Here is a 16,208-nt window from a genome sequence, read left to right as displayed (position 1 = left end):
TTGTATGAGTCATCCATTTAAATCTTTTAGCACTTTCTAGAAAGGTAGAGAAGAGATGTTATTTGACTTCATATTATTGAATTCTGGGTGTGTGAAATCTCCGCCAGAGCCTTTTAGAGTCCTTATGTAGTCTGGATACAAGGCCTTTTTAAATATGTGTTTCACAAAATTTTGTGCCCAGTCTGTTGCTTACTGTTTTGTTTTCTTAACCATGTTTTTCAAAGAACAAAAGTTTTCAGTCTTCATGAGGTCCATTTTATTATTTTGTTTTTCTGTAGTTTTCGACTTTTGGTGTTCTGTTTAAGAAATCTTTGTCCAACTCAACATCATAAAGATTTTATCTTTTGTTTGCTTCTAGAGATAAAATAGTTCTAGTATTTGTGTTCAGTTTTGTAATACATTTTGAGTCTGTTTTCATATATGTTGCAAGGTGAAGTTCAGGGACTTTTCCCTCTGTAGTTAGCAGTTAGTTCCTCTACCATTTTTTGAAAAGATTATCTTGTTTCTATTGAATTATCTGTACACCTTTTGTGAAAAAATTGTTTTTGCAAAAAATTGATCTTTGTCAAAAGTCAACTGACTGTATGAGTTTATTTCCAAACTTTCTGTTACATTCCATTGGCCTGTATGTCAGTGCTTAGTTGCTTCAGTTGTGTCCAACTCTGCGACCCTATGGACTGTATCCCACCAGGCTCCTCTGTCCATGGGGTTCCTCCAGGCAAGAATACTGGAGTGGGTTGTCATTTCCTCCTCCAGGGGATCTTCTCAACCGAGGGAGCAAACTCGTGTCTCTTACCTCTCCTGCATTGGCAGGCAGGTTCTTAACCACTAGTGCCACCTGAGAAGCCCAATGCCAATAATACACTGTCTTGATTGTAACTTTATAGTAGGTCTTTTTTTTTTTTTTCCCCCAAGGAATTATTCAAGTTAGTTGCATTTATTTTTTTATTTTTATTTTTTTTAAACTTTACAAAATTGTAGTAGGTCTTAAGATCAGGTATCTTTAGTCTTCCAGCTTTATTCTTTTTCAGAATAAAAGGCCCTTTGCCTTCCTTAATGACCTTTAAAAATCCGTTTATCAGTTTCTTTTAAAAAGCTTACTTGAATTTTGTTTGGGATTGCATTGATTCTATAGGTTAGTTTTGGTGGGGAGGGGATTGCCATCTTAATGTAGAGTCTTCTAACCTATGGATATATATTTTCCATTTATTTTGGTCTTTTAAAATTGGTTTATTTTCTCAACTTCTGCAGAAAGACAGCTGAGACTTTGATAAAGATTGCTTTGAATTGGTAGATCAATTTGGGGAGAAGATTGCTTTGAATTGATAGATCAATTTGGGGAGTGTTGCTATTTTAGCATTATTACATCTTCCAGTTCCGTGAACACAGTCTATGTTTCCATTTGTTTGGTCTTGTTTAATTTCTTTCAGTGTTGCAATTTTCAGTGTACAAGTCATATACTTCTTCTTTTGCTGAATCTATTCCTAGCTTATTTAGTTTGATGCTATTATAAATGTATTTTAAAAAAAATTCATTTACAGAATGTTCATTGGCAGTGTATAGAAATAAAATAAAAAAATTTTTATTTTTTGGCTATACCAGCAGCTTGTGGGATCTGAGTTTCCCAAGTAGGATTTGAACCCCAGCCCCAGAAGTGAGTGTTGAGTCCTAACAATCGGACCACCAGGGTATTTGCAGTAAAGTTGATTTTTATATTGATCTTGTACCTGCATCCTTCATTCACTAGTTCTAATTTTTAAAATAGATTCTTTGAAATTTTTCACCTATATGATCATGTCATCTGTTAATAAAGTTAATTTTACTTCTTCCTTTCTGATCTGAATTCCTTTTATTTTTCCTCCCTAATTGATCTGGCTGGAACCTCCAATACAGTGTTGAGCAGAAGTGGCAAGAATGGACATCCTTAGCTTTTTCTGCCTAAGAGGGAAAGCATTCAGTTTTTTACCATTAAGTTCAATTCAGTTCAGTTGCTCAGTCATGTCTGACTCTTTGCAACCCTGTGAACAACAGCACGCCAGGCCTCCCTATCCATCACCAGCTCCTGGAGTTTACCCAAACTCATGTCCATTAAGTCGGTGATGCCATCCAACCATCTCATCCTTTGTGTCCCCTTCTCCTCCTGCCCTCAATCTTTCCCAGCATCAGGGTCTTTTCAAATGAGTCAGCTATTTGCATCAGGTGGCCAAAGTATTGGAGTTTCAGCTTCAACATCAGTCCTTCCAGTGAACACCCAAGACTGACCTCCTTTAGGATGGACTGGTTGGATTTCCTTGCAGTCCAAGGGACTCTCAAGAGTCTTCTCCAACACCATAGTTCAAAAGCATCAATTCTTCAGCACTCGGCTTTCTTTATAGTCCAACTCGCACATCTATACATGACTACTGGAAAAACCATAGCCTTGACTAGATAGACCTTTGTTGACAAAGTAATGTCTCTGCTTTTTAATATGCCGTCTAGGCTGGTCATAACTTTCCTTCCAAGGAGTAAGCGTTTTTTAATTTCATGGCTGCAGTCACCATCTGCAGTGATTTTGGAGCCCCCCCAAAATAAAGTCAGCCACTGTTTCCACTGTTTCCCCAACTATCTGCCATGAAGTGGTGGGACCGGATGCCATGAATATGATGTTAATTGTGGGTTTTTCATAGATGGCCTTATCATTTTGAGAAAGTTGCCTTCTGTTCCTAATTTGAGTGTTTTTAACATGGAATGGTTGGATTTTATCAAATGCTTTTTTCTGCATCTGTTAAGATAATCTTGTGGATTTTATCCTTTATTTTATTGATATGGTTTATAAGCTTGCTTCATTTTTGTATGCTAAGTCAGTCTTATGTTCTTGGAATAAATCTCACTTGGTCACAATATAATTGTTTTTACATGTTTTAAGATTGAGTTTGCTAAATTTTTCTGAGAATTTTTTATGGCTGTCGTCATAAAAGATATTGTTCTATAATTTTCTTTTTTTGGGGGGGGCATTTTATTTTTTTATTTTTTATTTTATTTTTTTTTTAATTTTATTTTATTTTTAAACTTTACAATATTGTATTGGTTTTGCCAAACATCGAAATGAATCCGCCACAGGTATACATGTGTTCCCCATCCTGAACCCTCCTCCCTCCTCCCTCCCCATACCATCCCTCTGGGTCGTTCCAGTGCACCAGCCCCAAGCATCCAGTATCGTGCATCGAACCTGGACTGGCGACTCGTTCCATATATGATATTATACGTATTTCACTGCCATTCTCCCAAATCATCCCACCCTCTCCCTCTCCCACAAAGTCCAAAAGACTGTTCTATACATCAGTGTCTCTTTTGCTGTCTCGTATACAGGGTTATTGTTACCATCTTTCTAAATTCCATATATATGTGTTAGTATACTGTATTGATGTTTTTCTTTCTGGCTTACTTCACTCTGTATAATAGGCTCCAGTTTCATCCACCTCATTAGAACTGATTCAAATGTATTCTTTTTAATGGCTGAGTAATACTCCATTGTGTATATGTACCACAGCTTTCTTATCCATTCATCTGCTGATGGACATCTAGGTTGCTTCCATGTCCTGGCGATTATAAACAGTGCTGCGATGAACATTGGGGTACACGTGTCTCTTTCCCTTCTGGTTTCCTCAGTGTGTATGCCCAGCAGTGGGATTGCTGGATCATAAGGCAGTTCTATTTCCAGTTTTGTAAGGAATCTCCACACTGTTCTCCATAGTGGCTGTACTAGTTTGCATTCCCACCAACAGTGGAAGAGGGTTCCCTTTTCTCCACACCCTCTCCAGCATTTATTGCTTGTAGACTAATGGATCGCAGCCATTCTGACTGGCGTGAAATGGTACCTCATAGTGGTTTTGATTTGCATTTCTCTGATAATGAGTGATGTTGAGCATCTTTTCATGTGTTTGTTAGCCATCTGTGTGTCTTCTTTGGAGAAATGTCTATTTAGTTAGCTCTCCAACAAATACTAAAGGATATTCTCTAGACAGGAAACACAAAAACGGTGTATATAATTTTCTTTTCATATCTTTTCTTTTTTGGTCTTAGTATCAAGTATATTTGATATCTTGGTATACTTGCTCATGAAATGAGTTGGGAAGTGTTCACTCTTCTGTCTTTTGGAAGAGGTTTTGAAGGATTGGTGTTAATTCTTTAAATGTGTGGTAGAATTCATTAATAAAACCATGTGAACCTGGAATATTTTTTGTTGGAAGTTTTTAAATTACTAGTTCAGTCTCTGCTTGTTAAGTCTGTTCATATTATTCATTTCTTTTTGAGTCAGTTTTGGTAGTTTTTGTATTTCTAGGAATTTGTCCATTTAATCTGTTATCTAATCTGTTGGCATATAGTGGTTATGGTGTTCTCTTATAATTCTTTCTGTTTTTATAAGGTTTATAGTGATGTCTCTTATTACTAATATTTGTAATTTGAGTCTTCTCTCTTCTTGATCTGTCTAGCTAAAGGTTTGTCAATTTTATTGTTTTTTTTCCCCCAAAGAACTGATTTTGATCTTAGTGATATTATTTTTCTTTGCTCTTTCATTTACTTCTGCTTAGCCTTTGTTATTTATTTCATCTTGCCTTGGGTTTATTTATTTATTTTTTTAAGTTTCTTGAGGTAAAAGTCTAGATTATTGATTTGAACTCTTTCTTCCTTTTTTTTTAAACGGGTGTTTATAGTTGCAAATATCTCTAAGCAATGTTTTAGCTGTGTTCCGTAAGTTGTGTCTCTTGTATCTTTATTTTCATTCATCTGGAAGTATTTTCTAATTTGCCTTGCTGCTGCTGCTGCTAAGTCGCTTCAGTCGTGTCCGACTGTGTGCGAACCCATAGACGACAGCCCACCAGGCTCCCCCGTCCCTGGGATTCTCCAGGCAAGAACACTGGAGTGGGTTGCCATTTCCTTCTCCAATAATTTGCCTTGAGATATTGGTTATTTAGAAGTATGTTGTTTAATTTCCACATATTTTTGGATTTCTCACATTTCCTTCTGATACTGATTTCTCACTTTTTCCCATTGTAGTTAGAGAACATACTTTGTATGGTTTCTATTTTTTTCGTTTATTGAAACTTATAGCCTAACATATGACTTATTCTGGAGAATATCCCAAGTGCACTTGAAAATAATGGACGTGTTTTGTTGTTGAGTAGAATGTTCTATAGATGTCTGTTAGATTTAGTTGGCCTGTAGTTTTTTTCAAGACTTCTATTTCCTGTTCATCTTCCTCTAATTGTTCTATCCATTATTGAAAAATGAGTATTGAAGTATCTAAATGTTATTGTTGAAATATCTATTTCTTATTTTAGGTCTGTCAGCTTTTATTTTATTTTGGAGTTCTGATGCTGCAGTAGAGTTTACAGTTCTGCCTTATTAGCCTTTACTTCCTGCTTGTGCAGATCCTCAAAGTCAGGCATAGGTTGTAAGTCTTTTCAGGTCTTTCCTGCATGTGTCCACAGCCCTTTACCTGTACATGTCCATGTCCTTCTAGAGTTCCAGAAATATTTTGGAAATTTTGAAAGCCCCTGAAGACCTCCATTCTCCAGTTTTTCCTTTTAAATTTTCTGGTGGGTCTTTAATCAGTTCCTTCTGGTGCACTACCTCTGGCACCTGTAAAGTTAAATATCGCTTGAGGATAGTGCTGTTCATTTCGAGTAAGCTCTTGAGTCAGGACAGAAAAAGATAAGCCCTAGAATGCAGCTTTTAACTGCCAGATAGGTTAGACAGTGATCGTTCTCTAAGGGATGGGCTTTTGGGGCACTCCGAACCCATTTTGCCCCCTTGAATGGTTGCATGGGTGCTGGTTTTCATAGCTACCACAGTTGCAAGACTGTTTGTTGGTTTCAAAGCTACGGTGAAGCTGGGAAAAAGCGAGTGGGACTAGGTAATGTTAAACCACCATGAAGCTCACTGTTCTTACTGAGATTCAGGCATTTTCCTTGCCTGGGGAATCCCAGGGACAGAGGAGCCTAGTGGGCTGCCCTCTGTGGGGTCGCACAGAGTCGGACACGACTGAGGTGACTTAGCAGCAGCAGCAGCAGTAGCAGGATTATTGGAAGCCTTAAGTAATTTCGAGAGTTCTGGAAAAGTTGATTTTGATCATATCTGCCAGTGTTCTCTTTGCTTTCATGGAGGAGCAGATTATTGGAGGTTCTCCCTCCATCATCTTATAGGTCAGTCCATCTGGCTTTTGCTTTTGTTTGGTTTGGCCTTTTTCCTCTCTGTCCTTGTCCTTGGATGGTTTCTGTTGCTCTGCCTTCAGGTTCACTCTCTTTCATGTCAACTCAGCTGTTAAATCCATTCTGAATATTTATCTTCCATGATCATATTTTATAGTTCTGTAATTTTCTTTAGGTTCTTTTTTATTGCTTCTGTTTCTCTCCAGCATCTCTCCGTTTATCTGTTCAAATTTTCATGTGTTGAAACATATTTTGTTTTGTTTCATTGAGGATAAATATAATAGTTGATTTAAAATTCTTATCAGTTCTAACATTTTGTTCATTTCAGGTTTGGACTTGATTTTCTTTTCCCTTAAGAAAGACATAATGTTTTATTTTCTTGTTTCATCACATGAAATATGATGAAATATTTTAGATTGTATCCTGAATATTTGAATGTTACATTATGGAGATTCTGGATTCTGTTACTTTTTTCCACCAATAATTTTTTCTCGTTGTTTTATCAGGTAATTTTCTTGGCTGGGCTTGAATTGCAAATTCTGTTTCTGTTGTGGCTCCAGTCTCTTCTCCAAAGGTCCTTTGTCCTTAGCTGTTTTGCTTTGATTCTGTTCCATCTGTGTGGCTTAAGGGTCAGTCGATAATGAAGGTAATCAAGTTTGGAGATCCTCTTTCTGGCTTACTTTTTTATAAGATTCTGCCAGTCTTTTGACTGTTCACATCACCTAACTTCTCGAGCTCCCCAGCCAGAAAGATTGCTGGTTTTCCCACGTGAGCCCCCAGCTGCTACTATGCTTGGCACACAGACTGCACTTGGTCTCAGACTGCAAACCTCCAGTGATGGTAATTTACTTGTGCACATCCCTGTCTCCTCTCCTCTGAGCACATGAACTCCACACTGAAACCCCAACTACTCTAGGACCTTCAGGGGTGAACTCTCGTCTTGGTTCTGACCTTTTCTTTCTGGATGAGCTGCTCTGAATGTTGTTCATACACAGAGGCTTAGGGATCAGTCACTAATATGGGTAGATAGTTTGAAGATCCCCTCTTTGACTCTTTCTATTTTGAGATTTCACTAGTCTCTTCCACATTCATGGTTTCCTTCACTTTTCTGGTCCCCTCTCCCAGAAAGATTAGTTTTCCTTCTGTTGCAGCTTCTGTGTACAGTTACTGCGTGGGTGCCAGTCTGTCCTGTTCCCAGAGAATGTGAACTTCGCACCAGATTTGTCTACTACTTCTGTTCCCTTTTCAGTACCTTCAGGTAGCTTTTCATATCATGTCTAGGTTTTGTAGTTTTTTCTTTCTGTAAGGACAGGAACAGGGAAGATCATTTGGTAGAGTCTTAATCCCTCTTTATTCTTAGTCCCTTTTCAGTAGCCCTGAAACTAATCCTTTTGAAACAAACTTGAAAATTACCTTTCATGTATATATGTAGCAAAGATGAAAGCAGAATATAAAAAACTCCACATTCTGGTTCATAAAGCACAATAAATTTAAAAGAATAGAAATCATATAAATCCTGCTCTCAGACCATAATAGAATTAAACTAGAAAATACTAAGAGAAAGAAAGCTGCCGCTGCTGCTAATTCGCTTCAGTTGTGTCCGACTCTGCGTGACCCCAGAGACGGCAGCCCACCAGGCTCCCCCATCCCTGGGAGTCTCCAGGCAAGAACACTGGAGTGGGTTGCCATTTCCTTCTCCAATGCATGAAAATGAAAGTGAAGTCGCTCAGCCGTGTCCGACTCTTTGCGACCCTGTGGACTGCAGCGTACCAGGCTCCTCCGTCTGTGGGATTTTCCAGGCAAGAGTACTGGAGTAGGTTGCCATTTCCTTCTCCAGAAAGAAAGTTGGGAAGTCTCCAAACACTTGGAGATTAAACAACACACTTCTAAATAATACATGGACAAAGGAGAAATCTCAAGAGAAATTTAACAGTATTTTGAAATAAATGAAAATACTTAAAAATTTGTGAGATGCAGCTAATGTAGAGCTTTGAGGGAAGTTTATAACATTGAATGCATATATTAGAGAAGAAGAAAAATCTAAAATCAATACTCTAAGCTTCTACCTTAGGAATTTAGAAAAAGAACAAATTAAATCAAGGTGAGCAAAAGAAAAATAATGAAAATTAGAACAGAAATTAATAAAACAAACTAAGAAATCAGTTGAGAAAATTGTTTATGTGAGGGGAGTGTTGGTGAAAACCAAAAGTTCTTTCTTTGAAAAGATCAATAAAATCTGAGCCTCTAGCCAGGCTAGCTTGGATAAAAAGGAGAGAAGACACAAAATTACTAATGTCAGAAATGGAAGAAGGGATAGCTGTCCAGATCCTATGGGCATTAGAAGAGTAATAATAAAAGAATATTATGGACAATTCTATGCCTGTAAGTTTGATAACCCTAACAAAACAGGCCAATTTTTTGAAAGATACAATTTGCCAAAACTCACATAAGAAGAAACAGATAATTTGAATAAGCCTGTACCTATTAAAGAAATTGAACCAGTAATTAATATCTTTGCAGAACAGAAAACACTAGGTCCAGTGTGTTTCACTGATGAATTTTGCTAAACTTAAATTTAAGGGAGAAATTATACCGATTGTCTATAATCTCTCAGAAGATGGAACTCAGGGAATATTTTCTAGCTTTTTCTATGAGGCCTGATACCAAAACCAAGACATTGTAAGGAAATAAAACTTATAGACCAATATCTCTCATGAATATAAAAACAAAAATTTTCAACAAAATATTAGCAAATTGAATCTGTCAAGTTATAAAAAGAATTATACACCACAACCAAGTGAGGTTTATCCCAGGTGTGCAAGGCTGCTTCAATATTTGAAAGTCAATTAATGTATTTCATCACATCAGTAGAATGAGAGAAGAAAAATCACATGATCATATCAGTAGATGCTGAAAAAGCATTTAACGAAGTTCCACTTCTATTCATGATAAAAACTCTCAGCAAATTAGGAATAGAGGAAAACTTGTGGAACTTGATAAAGAACATCTACAAAATACCTACAGCTAATGTCATATTTATTGGTGAGAAACTTAGTGGTGAGGAGCAAGGCAAGGATGTCCTTTTCTTACCACTGCTTTTCAACATGATACTGAAAGTCTTAGCTAGTCCAAAGGATAAAAAAAGGAAATAAAAGGTATGTGGATTGGGAAGGAAGAAATAAAACTGTTTACAGGTAACTTGATCATTTATGTAGAAAGTCTGAAAGAATTGACCCCAAAACTCCTGGAAGTGATTAGCAGTTGTTGCAAGTTTGCAGATACAAAGTTAATATACAAAAGGCAGTCACTTTACTATATACCTTCTGTGAACAAGTGGAATTCAAAAATAAAAGCACACTGCCATTTATCCGTTCAGTTCAGTCACTCAGTCGTGTCCGACTCTTTGCATCCCCATGGACTGCAGCACACCAGGGTTCCCTGTCCATCAGCAACTCCCGGAGCTTGCTCAAATTCATGTCCATCAAGTTGTTGATGCCATCCGACCATCTCATCTTCTGTTGTCCCCTTCTCCTCCTGCCTTCAACCTTTCCCAGCATCCCACTCAACCTTTCCAGTGAGTCAGTTCTTTGCATCCGGTGGCCAAAGTATTGGAGCTTCAGCTTCAGCATCAGTCCTTCCAGTCAATATTCAGGACTGATCTCCTTTAGGATAGACTGGTTTGATCTCCTTGCAGTCCAAGGGACACTCAAGAATCTTCTCCAACACCACAGTTCAAAAGCATCAATTCTTCAGTGCTCAACTTTCTTCACAGTCCAACTCGCACATCCATATATGACTACTGGAAAAACCATAGCTTTAACTAGATGGACCTTTGTTGGCAAAGTAACGTCTCTGCTTTTTAATATGCTGTCTAGGTTGGTCATAACTTTTCTTCCAAGGAGCAAGAATCTTTTTAATTTCATTGTATTTCATGGTATAAATACCATTTATATTAGTACCCTTATGTATAAATCTGACAAAGTATATACAAGATCTAAATGAGGACAACTATGAAACTCTGATGAAAGATATCAAAGAACTCAATAATTGGAAAGATATTCTGTGTTCATGAATAGGAAGACTCAAGGCTGTCATGATGTCATTTTGTACCAAACTGATCTACAGGTTCAGTGCAATCCCAATCAAAATCCCAGCAAGTTATTTTTGGATATTAATAGTCTTATTCTGAAATGTATATGGAGAAACAGAAGACTCAGGATAGCTAAAACAGTATTGAGAGAGAAGAACAAAGTTGGAGGACTGACACTACCTAACTTTCAGATTTAATGTAAACCTAGCTCAGAGGGTAAAGCATCTGCCTGCAATGCAGGAGACCCAGGCTTGATCACTGGGTCAGGAAGATCCGCTAGAGAAGGAAATGGCAACCCACTCCAGTACTCTTGCCTGGAAAATCCCATGGATGGAGAAGCCTGATAGGCTACAGTCCATGGTGTCGCAAAGAGTCGGACACGACTGGGCAACTTCACTTTCACTATAATCAAGACAATGTGATTTTGCCAAAAGAATATAAAAATAGATTGGTAGAACAAAATAGCTCAGCAGTAGACTCTCATAGTTGACTGATCTTTGAAGAAGCTTTTGGTGTAGTCTTCTCAACAAATGGTGCTGGAAAAACTGGATATCCACCTGCAAAATGACAGCTTTTTAATATGCTGTCTAGGTTGGTCATAGCTTTTCTTCCAAGGAGCAAATGTGAATCTAGTGAATCTAGACAGAGACCTTACAGCGTTCACAAAAATTAACTCACAGTGGACCATAGACATAATTGGAAAATGCGAAACTGTAAAATATCTAGAAGACAACACAGGCAGTAATTTAGTTGACTGTAGTCATGGTAATGAATTTTTACATACAGCACTATCCATGAAAGAAAGATTATTATCCATGAAAGAAGTAATTGATAAGCTGTGCTTCTTTAAAAGTAAAAACTTCTGCTCTGCAAACGACATCATCAAGAGAATGAGAAGGTAATCCAGACTGGGAGAAAATACTTGTAAAAGACTCTTATTCAAAATATATAAATAACTCTTAAAACTTGACAATAAGAAAATGAATAATGCAATTAAACAATGAACAAAGACTTGAACAGACATCTCAAAGAAGATACGCAGATGACAAGTAAGCATATTGAAAGATGTTCAGCACCATTAGAGAATTACAGATTAAAACAGCAATGGGATGCCAGCACACACCCCCATTAGAATGGCTGAAATCTGAAACACCAACAACACCAAATGCTGGCTAGGATGTGGAGCAATAGGAACTCTCTTTTATTGCTGGTGGAAATGCAAAATGGTATTGCCACTGTGGAAGACAGTTTGGCAATTGCTTATAAAACTAAACGTGCTTTTGTATGATCTAGCAACTGCACTCCTTTACCCAAAGGAATTGAAAATCTATCTCCACAAAGGCATCACCACAAATGTGGATAGTAGCTCTCTTCATAACTGCCTAAACTTAGAAGCAACCAAGATGTTCTCTAGTAGGTGAATGAGTGAATAAACTTGGTACATCCATACAATGAAATATCATTAAGTACCAAAAATAAATGAGCTATCAAACCATGAAAAGATGTAGAGGAAAATTAAATGCATTACTGAGTGAAAGAAGCCAGTCTGAAAAGGCAATGACTTAGGATTCCAATTATATGACATGATGCAAAAGGCAAAACTATGGAGACAATAAAAGAATCAGCGTTTGTTAGGGGTTAAAGGGAATGGAGGGACAAACAGGTAGAGCAGAGGATTTTTAGGGCAGTGAAACTGTTCTGTGATATTATAATGGTGGATATACGTTACTATACATTTGTCATGGAGAAGGCAATGGCACCCCACTCCGGTACTCTTGCCTGGAATATCCCATGGACGGAGGAGCCTGGTGGGCTGCAGTCCATGGGGTCGCTAAGAGTCGGACACGACTGAGCAACTTCACTTTCACTTTTCACTTTCCACTTTCATGCATTGGAGAAGGAAATGGTAACCCACTCCAGTGTTCTTGCCTGGGGAATCCCAGGGACGGGGGAGCCTGGTGGGCTGCCGTCTATGGGGTCACACAGAGTCGGACACGACTGAAGTGACTTAGCATAGCATAGCATACATTTGTCAAAACCCATAGAGTGTACAGGGCTTCCCTGGTAGCTCAGATGGTAAAGAATCTGCCTGCAATGCAGGAGACCCAGGTTCGTTCCCTGAGTCAGGAAGGTCTCCTGGAGAAGGGAATGGCAGTCCACTCCAGTGTTCTTGGAGTGGAATTCTCCAGTGTCCTGGAGAATTCCACGGACAGACCATGGGGTCGCAAAGAGGTGAACACAACTGAGCGAATGACACACTGTAGAGTGTGCAGTACCAAAAGTGAGCCTTACTGTGAACTGAGGACTTTGGTGGTAATGATACGCTAGTGTGTGTTCATTGATGACAAGAAAGGGCTCACTGGTGCAGGGTGTTGGTAGTGGTGGAGGTTGTGTGGTATAGGAATGAGGGATATACAAGAAATCTCTATACCTCTGTCTCAATTTTGCTGTAACATGATTAAAACTTCTCTACAAAAGTAAAAGTTTATTGATTGGAAAAAATGTTTGGAATTGAAGCAGAATGTAATTATTCATGTAATTTTGAGCAATTCAAGTTTGTTTGCATGTACAACAACACAGACTTGGAGTCTTTACAAAGGATTATTGATTAAGATATGTACACTTGCTTGCATTATTCCAGTGTTCTTGTCAAAAATTTCAGTTCAGCAGTATTACCAACCATAAATTCCTACCAACCATAAGGACTGCTGATCACTTCACCCCGTCTTGATGCTCTTGTACTATTCTTTGTTAACTTTGATCTTTTGCCCTAAAACTTGGTCTAATTATGTTTCCAGTTTCTTTTAGCCAAGAAATAAATTTATACTACCAGATGACAGAATGTTACATCTTAGATATAACTTTAGGATACAAAAGGTCATAAAGAGTGTTTGGTCTTAAGTTTCTTAAACATTTGTAAACAGTGACCTTTTTAGCCTAGAATATTGTAAGTAGTAAGAGTCCATGTTACAAACGAGAGGGCATTATAATTATACCTCAATATTAATTAGTTAATTTGTCAAATCATTGCTTATTCAACACCTTCTCTTGGCCCAAGCTATTAGTTAAGCCAACAATACATAGATCCCTATACAAGGTTTACACCTTTTATTGTATGTGTACCCTTGAAACTGACTGATTTTGTGTCTGTGAAAAGAATCTATTAGAAATTCTAAAAAAAAGTGTTAATTACAGTGGTCTTATCTCACTTTTCTATTGTTTGGGAATATACCTAGAACACCTTAAATGCCAAAGGATTTTTTGTTGTTGTTAGTTGTTGTTTCCACATAAAGATTATATTTCTGAAAAGCTTTTGAGAGAGAATTGCTAAAGATACTTTTCTATTTTAGATGAGCAAGTTGTTATGGGCAACAAGCTTCTTGTATATATTAGGTAAGAGATTTTTAATTTCTTTATGTGTGTATCCTTCTTTTACAAAACTTCTCCTATATTCTCAGAGGTACTGTCATCTCTTAATCTGTATAGTGCTTTCGTTTCTCAGTGTTCTTTCATGTATAGCCGTGCTTCTAAACAATCAGTAATTCTGTCCCGCACCCTTGCTCTCCTCTGCCATATATTTGCAATGTCTAAAGACATTTTGCTTTGTCACAGCTGGGGTCAGGAGAGATGCCACTGGCATTTAATGCATAGAGGCCAGGGATGCTGCTTAGCATTCTGCAGTGAACAGGATAGTCCCCACAGCAAAGAATACTGAAATATCAGTAGGGCAGAGGTTGAGAAATCTTGATACAGAGTATTTTACTTTTACTACCAAGTCTATAGGATATGTTTTTGTCCATATTTTATGTATAAGGGCAAGAAATTAGTTTGCATCATGAACAAAGTTAGTGACTGAAGTAAGCGGAAATGTTTATCTGTTTATTCCTGGATCAGAGTTTTTCTGATAGACTAATGCAAGCTCAGAATTGTGTCCTAATAGAGCTTTTGCATAAATAAGTGGCTGGCAGGTAGGCAGGAAGGTGGCAGAACCTGCTGGCACATCATTTTAGCTTCTGTGTGCATCAGAGTTATTAACTTTGAGACCTCTTTCACATTTGTTACATCGATGCTTTAGTATAGAAGAACATATGTAGCATTTACCTTGCTCTTTATCATCTGCACTTTAAACTTTTTAGAATATGCTGGTATCCAGCTGTCTCTAACATTTAAAATTGATGACTACTTCACAGAGGTTTAAAATTTACTCCACCCCATCCCCTGCCACCAAAATAAGGATATATTCAGAAGACAGTTTATAACTCAGCCCCCAGAGCTAGTCATTAGCCATTAGAAAGGTCTGGTTTGGAGGTAAAACCATACAGTTAATTTCTCATGAGATTCTAATTCTCCCCAAAGGCTTGTCCGATTACAAATATTTTTTAGCCTAGCTCATTTCCCATCTTTATTCACCATTCTTAGAACCACTGGATTTAAAAGTCTCTGCGAACCTGAGGCTTTTACCTGTTAACAGTATAATGATGCTCTCAGATTTCTTTCCAGATGCTGGGTGTAAGACTTTTAGGTAATCTGTCCTTATTCCTTCTTGTTCATTTAGTGCAGCTTGGGTTTTTCTTAGGAAAAATAAAAAGAAATGAAAGTCATTACTCAGTCACAGGGTGTGTTATTTCACCACCACCTTCTGTCACCCACATTTTCTGAACTGGCTATCATCTCAATCTGGATTTGGACCTGACCTAACTGACAAGAGCTGAGCCTGCTTAAACATCAGACTAGTATCTTGGGTTTGAGAACAGTGTGTTCCCAGGAAGTTAGCCCATTAACAGTCACCAAATCCGTTCAATTTCTTCTCTTCTAGCTGTTGTCTAGCAGGTCGTGCCTATCCGCTTGGTGACATCCCTGAAGATCTTGTTCCCTTGGTTAAAAACCAGGTTGGTACATTTTCATAGCATTTTTACTCTCCTAAAATGCAGTAAAGACAAATTGTAATTGAGGGTTGCACATGGGTCCGGAGCTATCTGCTGTGACAGGAGAGAGCCTGCACCCCATCACTGGAGCCAGTAATTATAGCTGAGCGAGGTTAGAGAAGTCATAACCCAGTGGCAATTTAAACTAAATTCAACCTGGTTTTATTTTATACAAATGGGAATCATTGCTTCAGCAAGATACTTTGTGAGAAAAGAATCAGCTTTTTTTTTCAACTTGCAGGTTTTTGAATTTCTAATTCGCCTGCATTCAACAGAAGCTCCCCCTGAAGAAGAAATCTATCCCTATATTCGGACTTTGCTGCATTTCGACACACGAGAATTTCTGAATGTATTGGCGCTGGTAAGAAATACTGTGATTCTAAGGTATTTTTAAAAGGAGTTGGGGTGGTAATTATTTTTAATAGAAAGAAAAATGAATAATAGTCCTTACACAGGTACAGTTTTTATGCCCTAGCAGTAAGTCAGGGTCTCAAATGTTTAATTTTGTTGTGCCATCCATAATTTCTAATTCTTTTTCTCCTTCCTACCCTTCCTTTCCTGCTTTCTTCCCCTCTCTTTCCTTCCTCCCTGAGTATTTGTCTATGTCTAGTGTTTGTCTGTGTCTGTCTGTATGTCTCTTTCTGATTCATCCTTATTAAAAAGTTAAAGCGGAGTTAGATGTGGTACATCCTTTATTTCGTAAATTGTTATTGTTTGCATACTGAAGATGGCAGATTGCTCTGCATGACATGTGGTGATGATGATAGTAGAAGCAGCTGGAGTTGAAATGGAACATGGACGCTTCCTGCTAAAAAAAAAATCCTTATTCTTTTTTTTTATTAAAGAGGGGTCTGGGTAAGCCAGCTTCTCTGTGAAAATGCCCCCGGGGGAATAATTATATAAAACATGATATATCTTCCTAATTAAACCATAGTGTAGTTGTTTTTTAAAAAGCTTTTGATAATGTGGACAGTGCTTATATTTTAGTATCCAGTGAAACAG

At 37.8% G+C, this 16,208-nt stretch overlaps 1 protein-coding gene across 19 annotated transcripts in view; it reads left to right on the top strand.

Moving 5' to 3' along the window:
• The window catches only part of VPS8 (VPS8 subunit of CORVET complex), a 303,545-nt gene that overhangs the window by 108,348 nt on the left and 178,989 nt on the right, over nt 1-16,208 (top strand). For all 19 annotated transcript variants that reach the window (XR_008710494.1, XR_008710495.1, XM_055568849.1 and 16 more), the window contains 3 exons: nt 13,632-13,674; nt 15,098-15,170; nt 15,448-15,567. Coding sequence is in view for 17 of the 19 variants with exons in the window: in XM_055568849.1 (XP_055424824.1) it covers nt 13,632-13,674; nt 15,098-15,170; nt 15,448-15,567 (236 nt within the window). In the remaining 2 variants the exon portion in view is untranslated. The remainder of the gene's footprint in view (nt 1-13,631; nt 13,675-15,097; nt 15,171-15,447; nt 15,568-16,208) is intronic.

This window comes from Bubalus kerabau, chromosome 2, assembly GCF_029407905.1.
Source record: "Bubalus kerabau isolate K-KA32 ecotype Philippines breed swamp buffalo chromosome 2, PCC_UOA_SB_1v2, whole genome shotgun sequence".
Classification (NCBI taxonomy): Eukaryota; Metazoa; Chordata; class Mammalia; order Artiodactyla; family Bovidae; genus Bubalus; species Bubalus kerabau.
The sequence above is the reverse complement of the archived record's forward strand: the minus strand, read 5'-3'. Positions and strand labels throughout refer to the sequence as shown.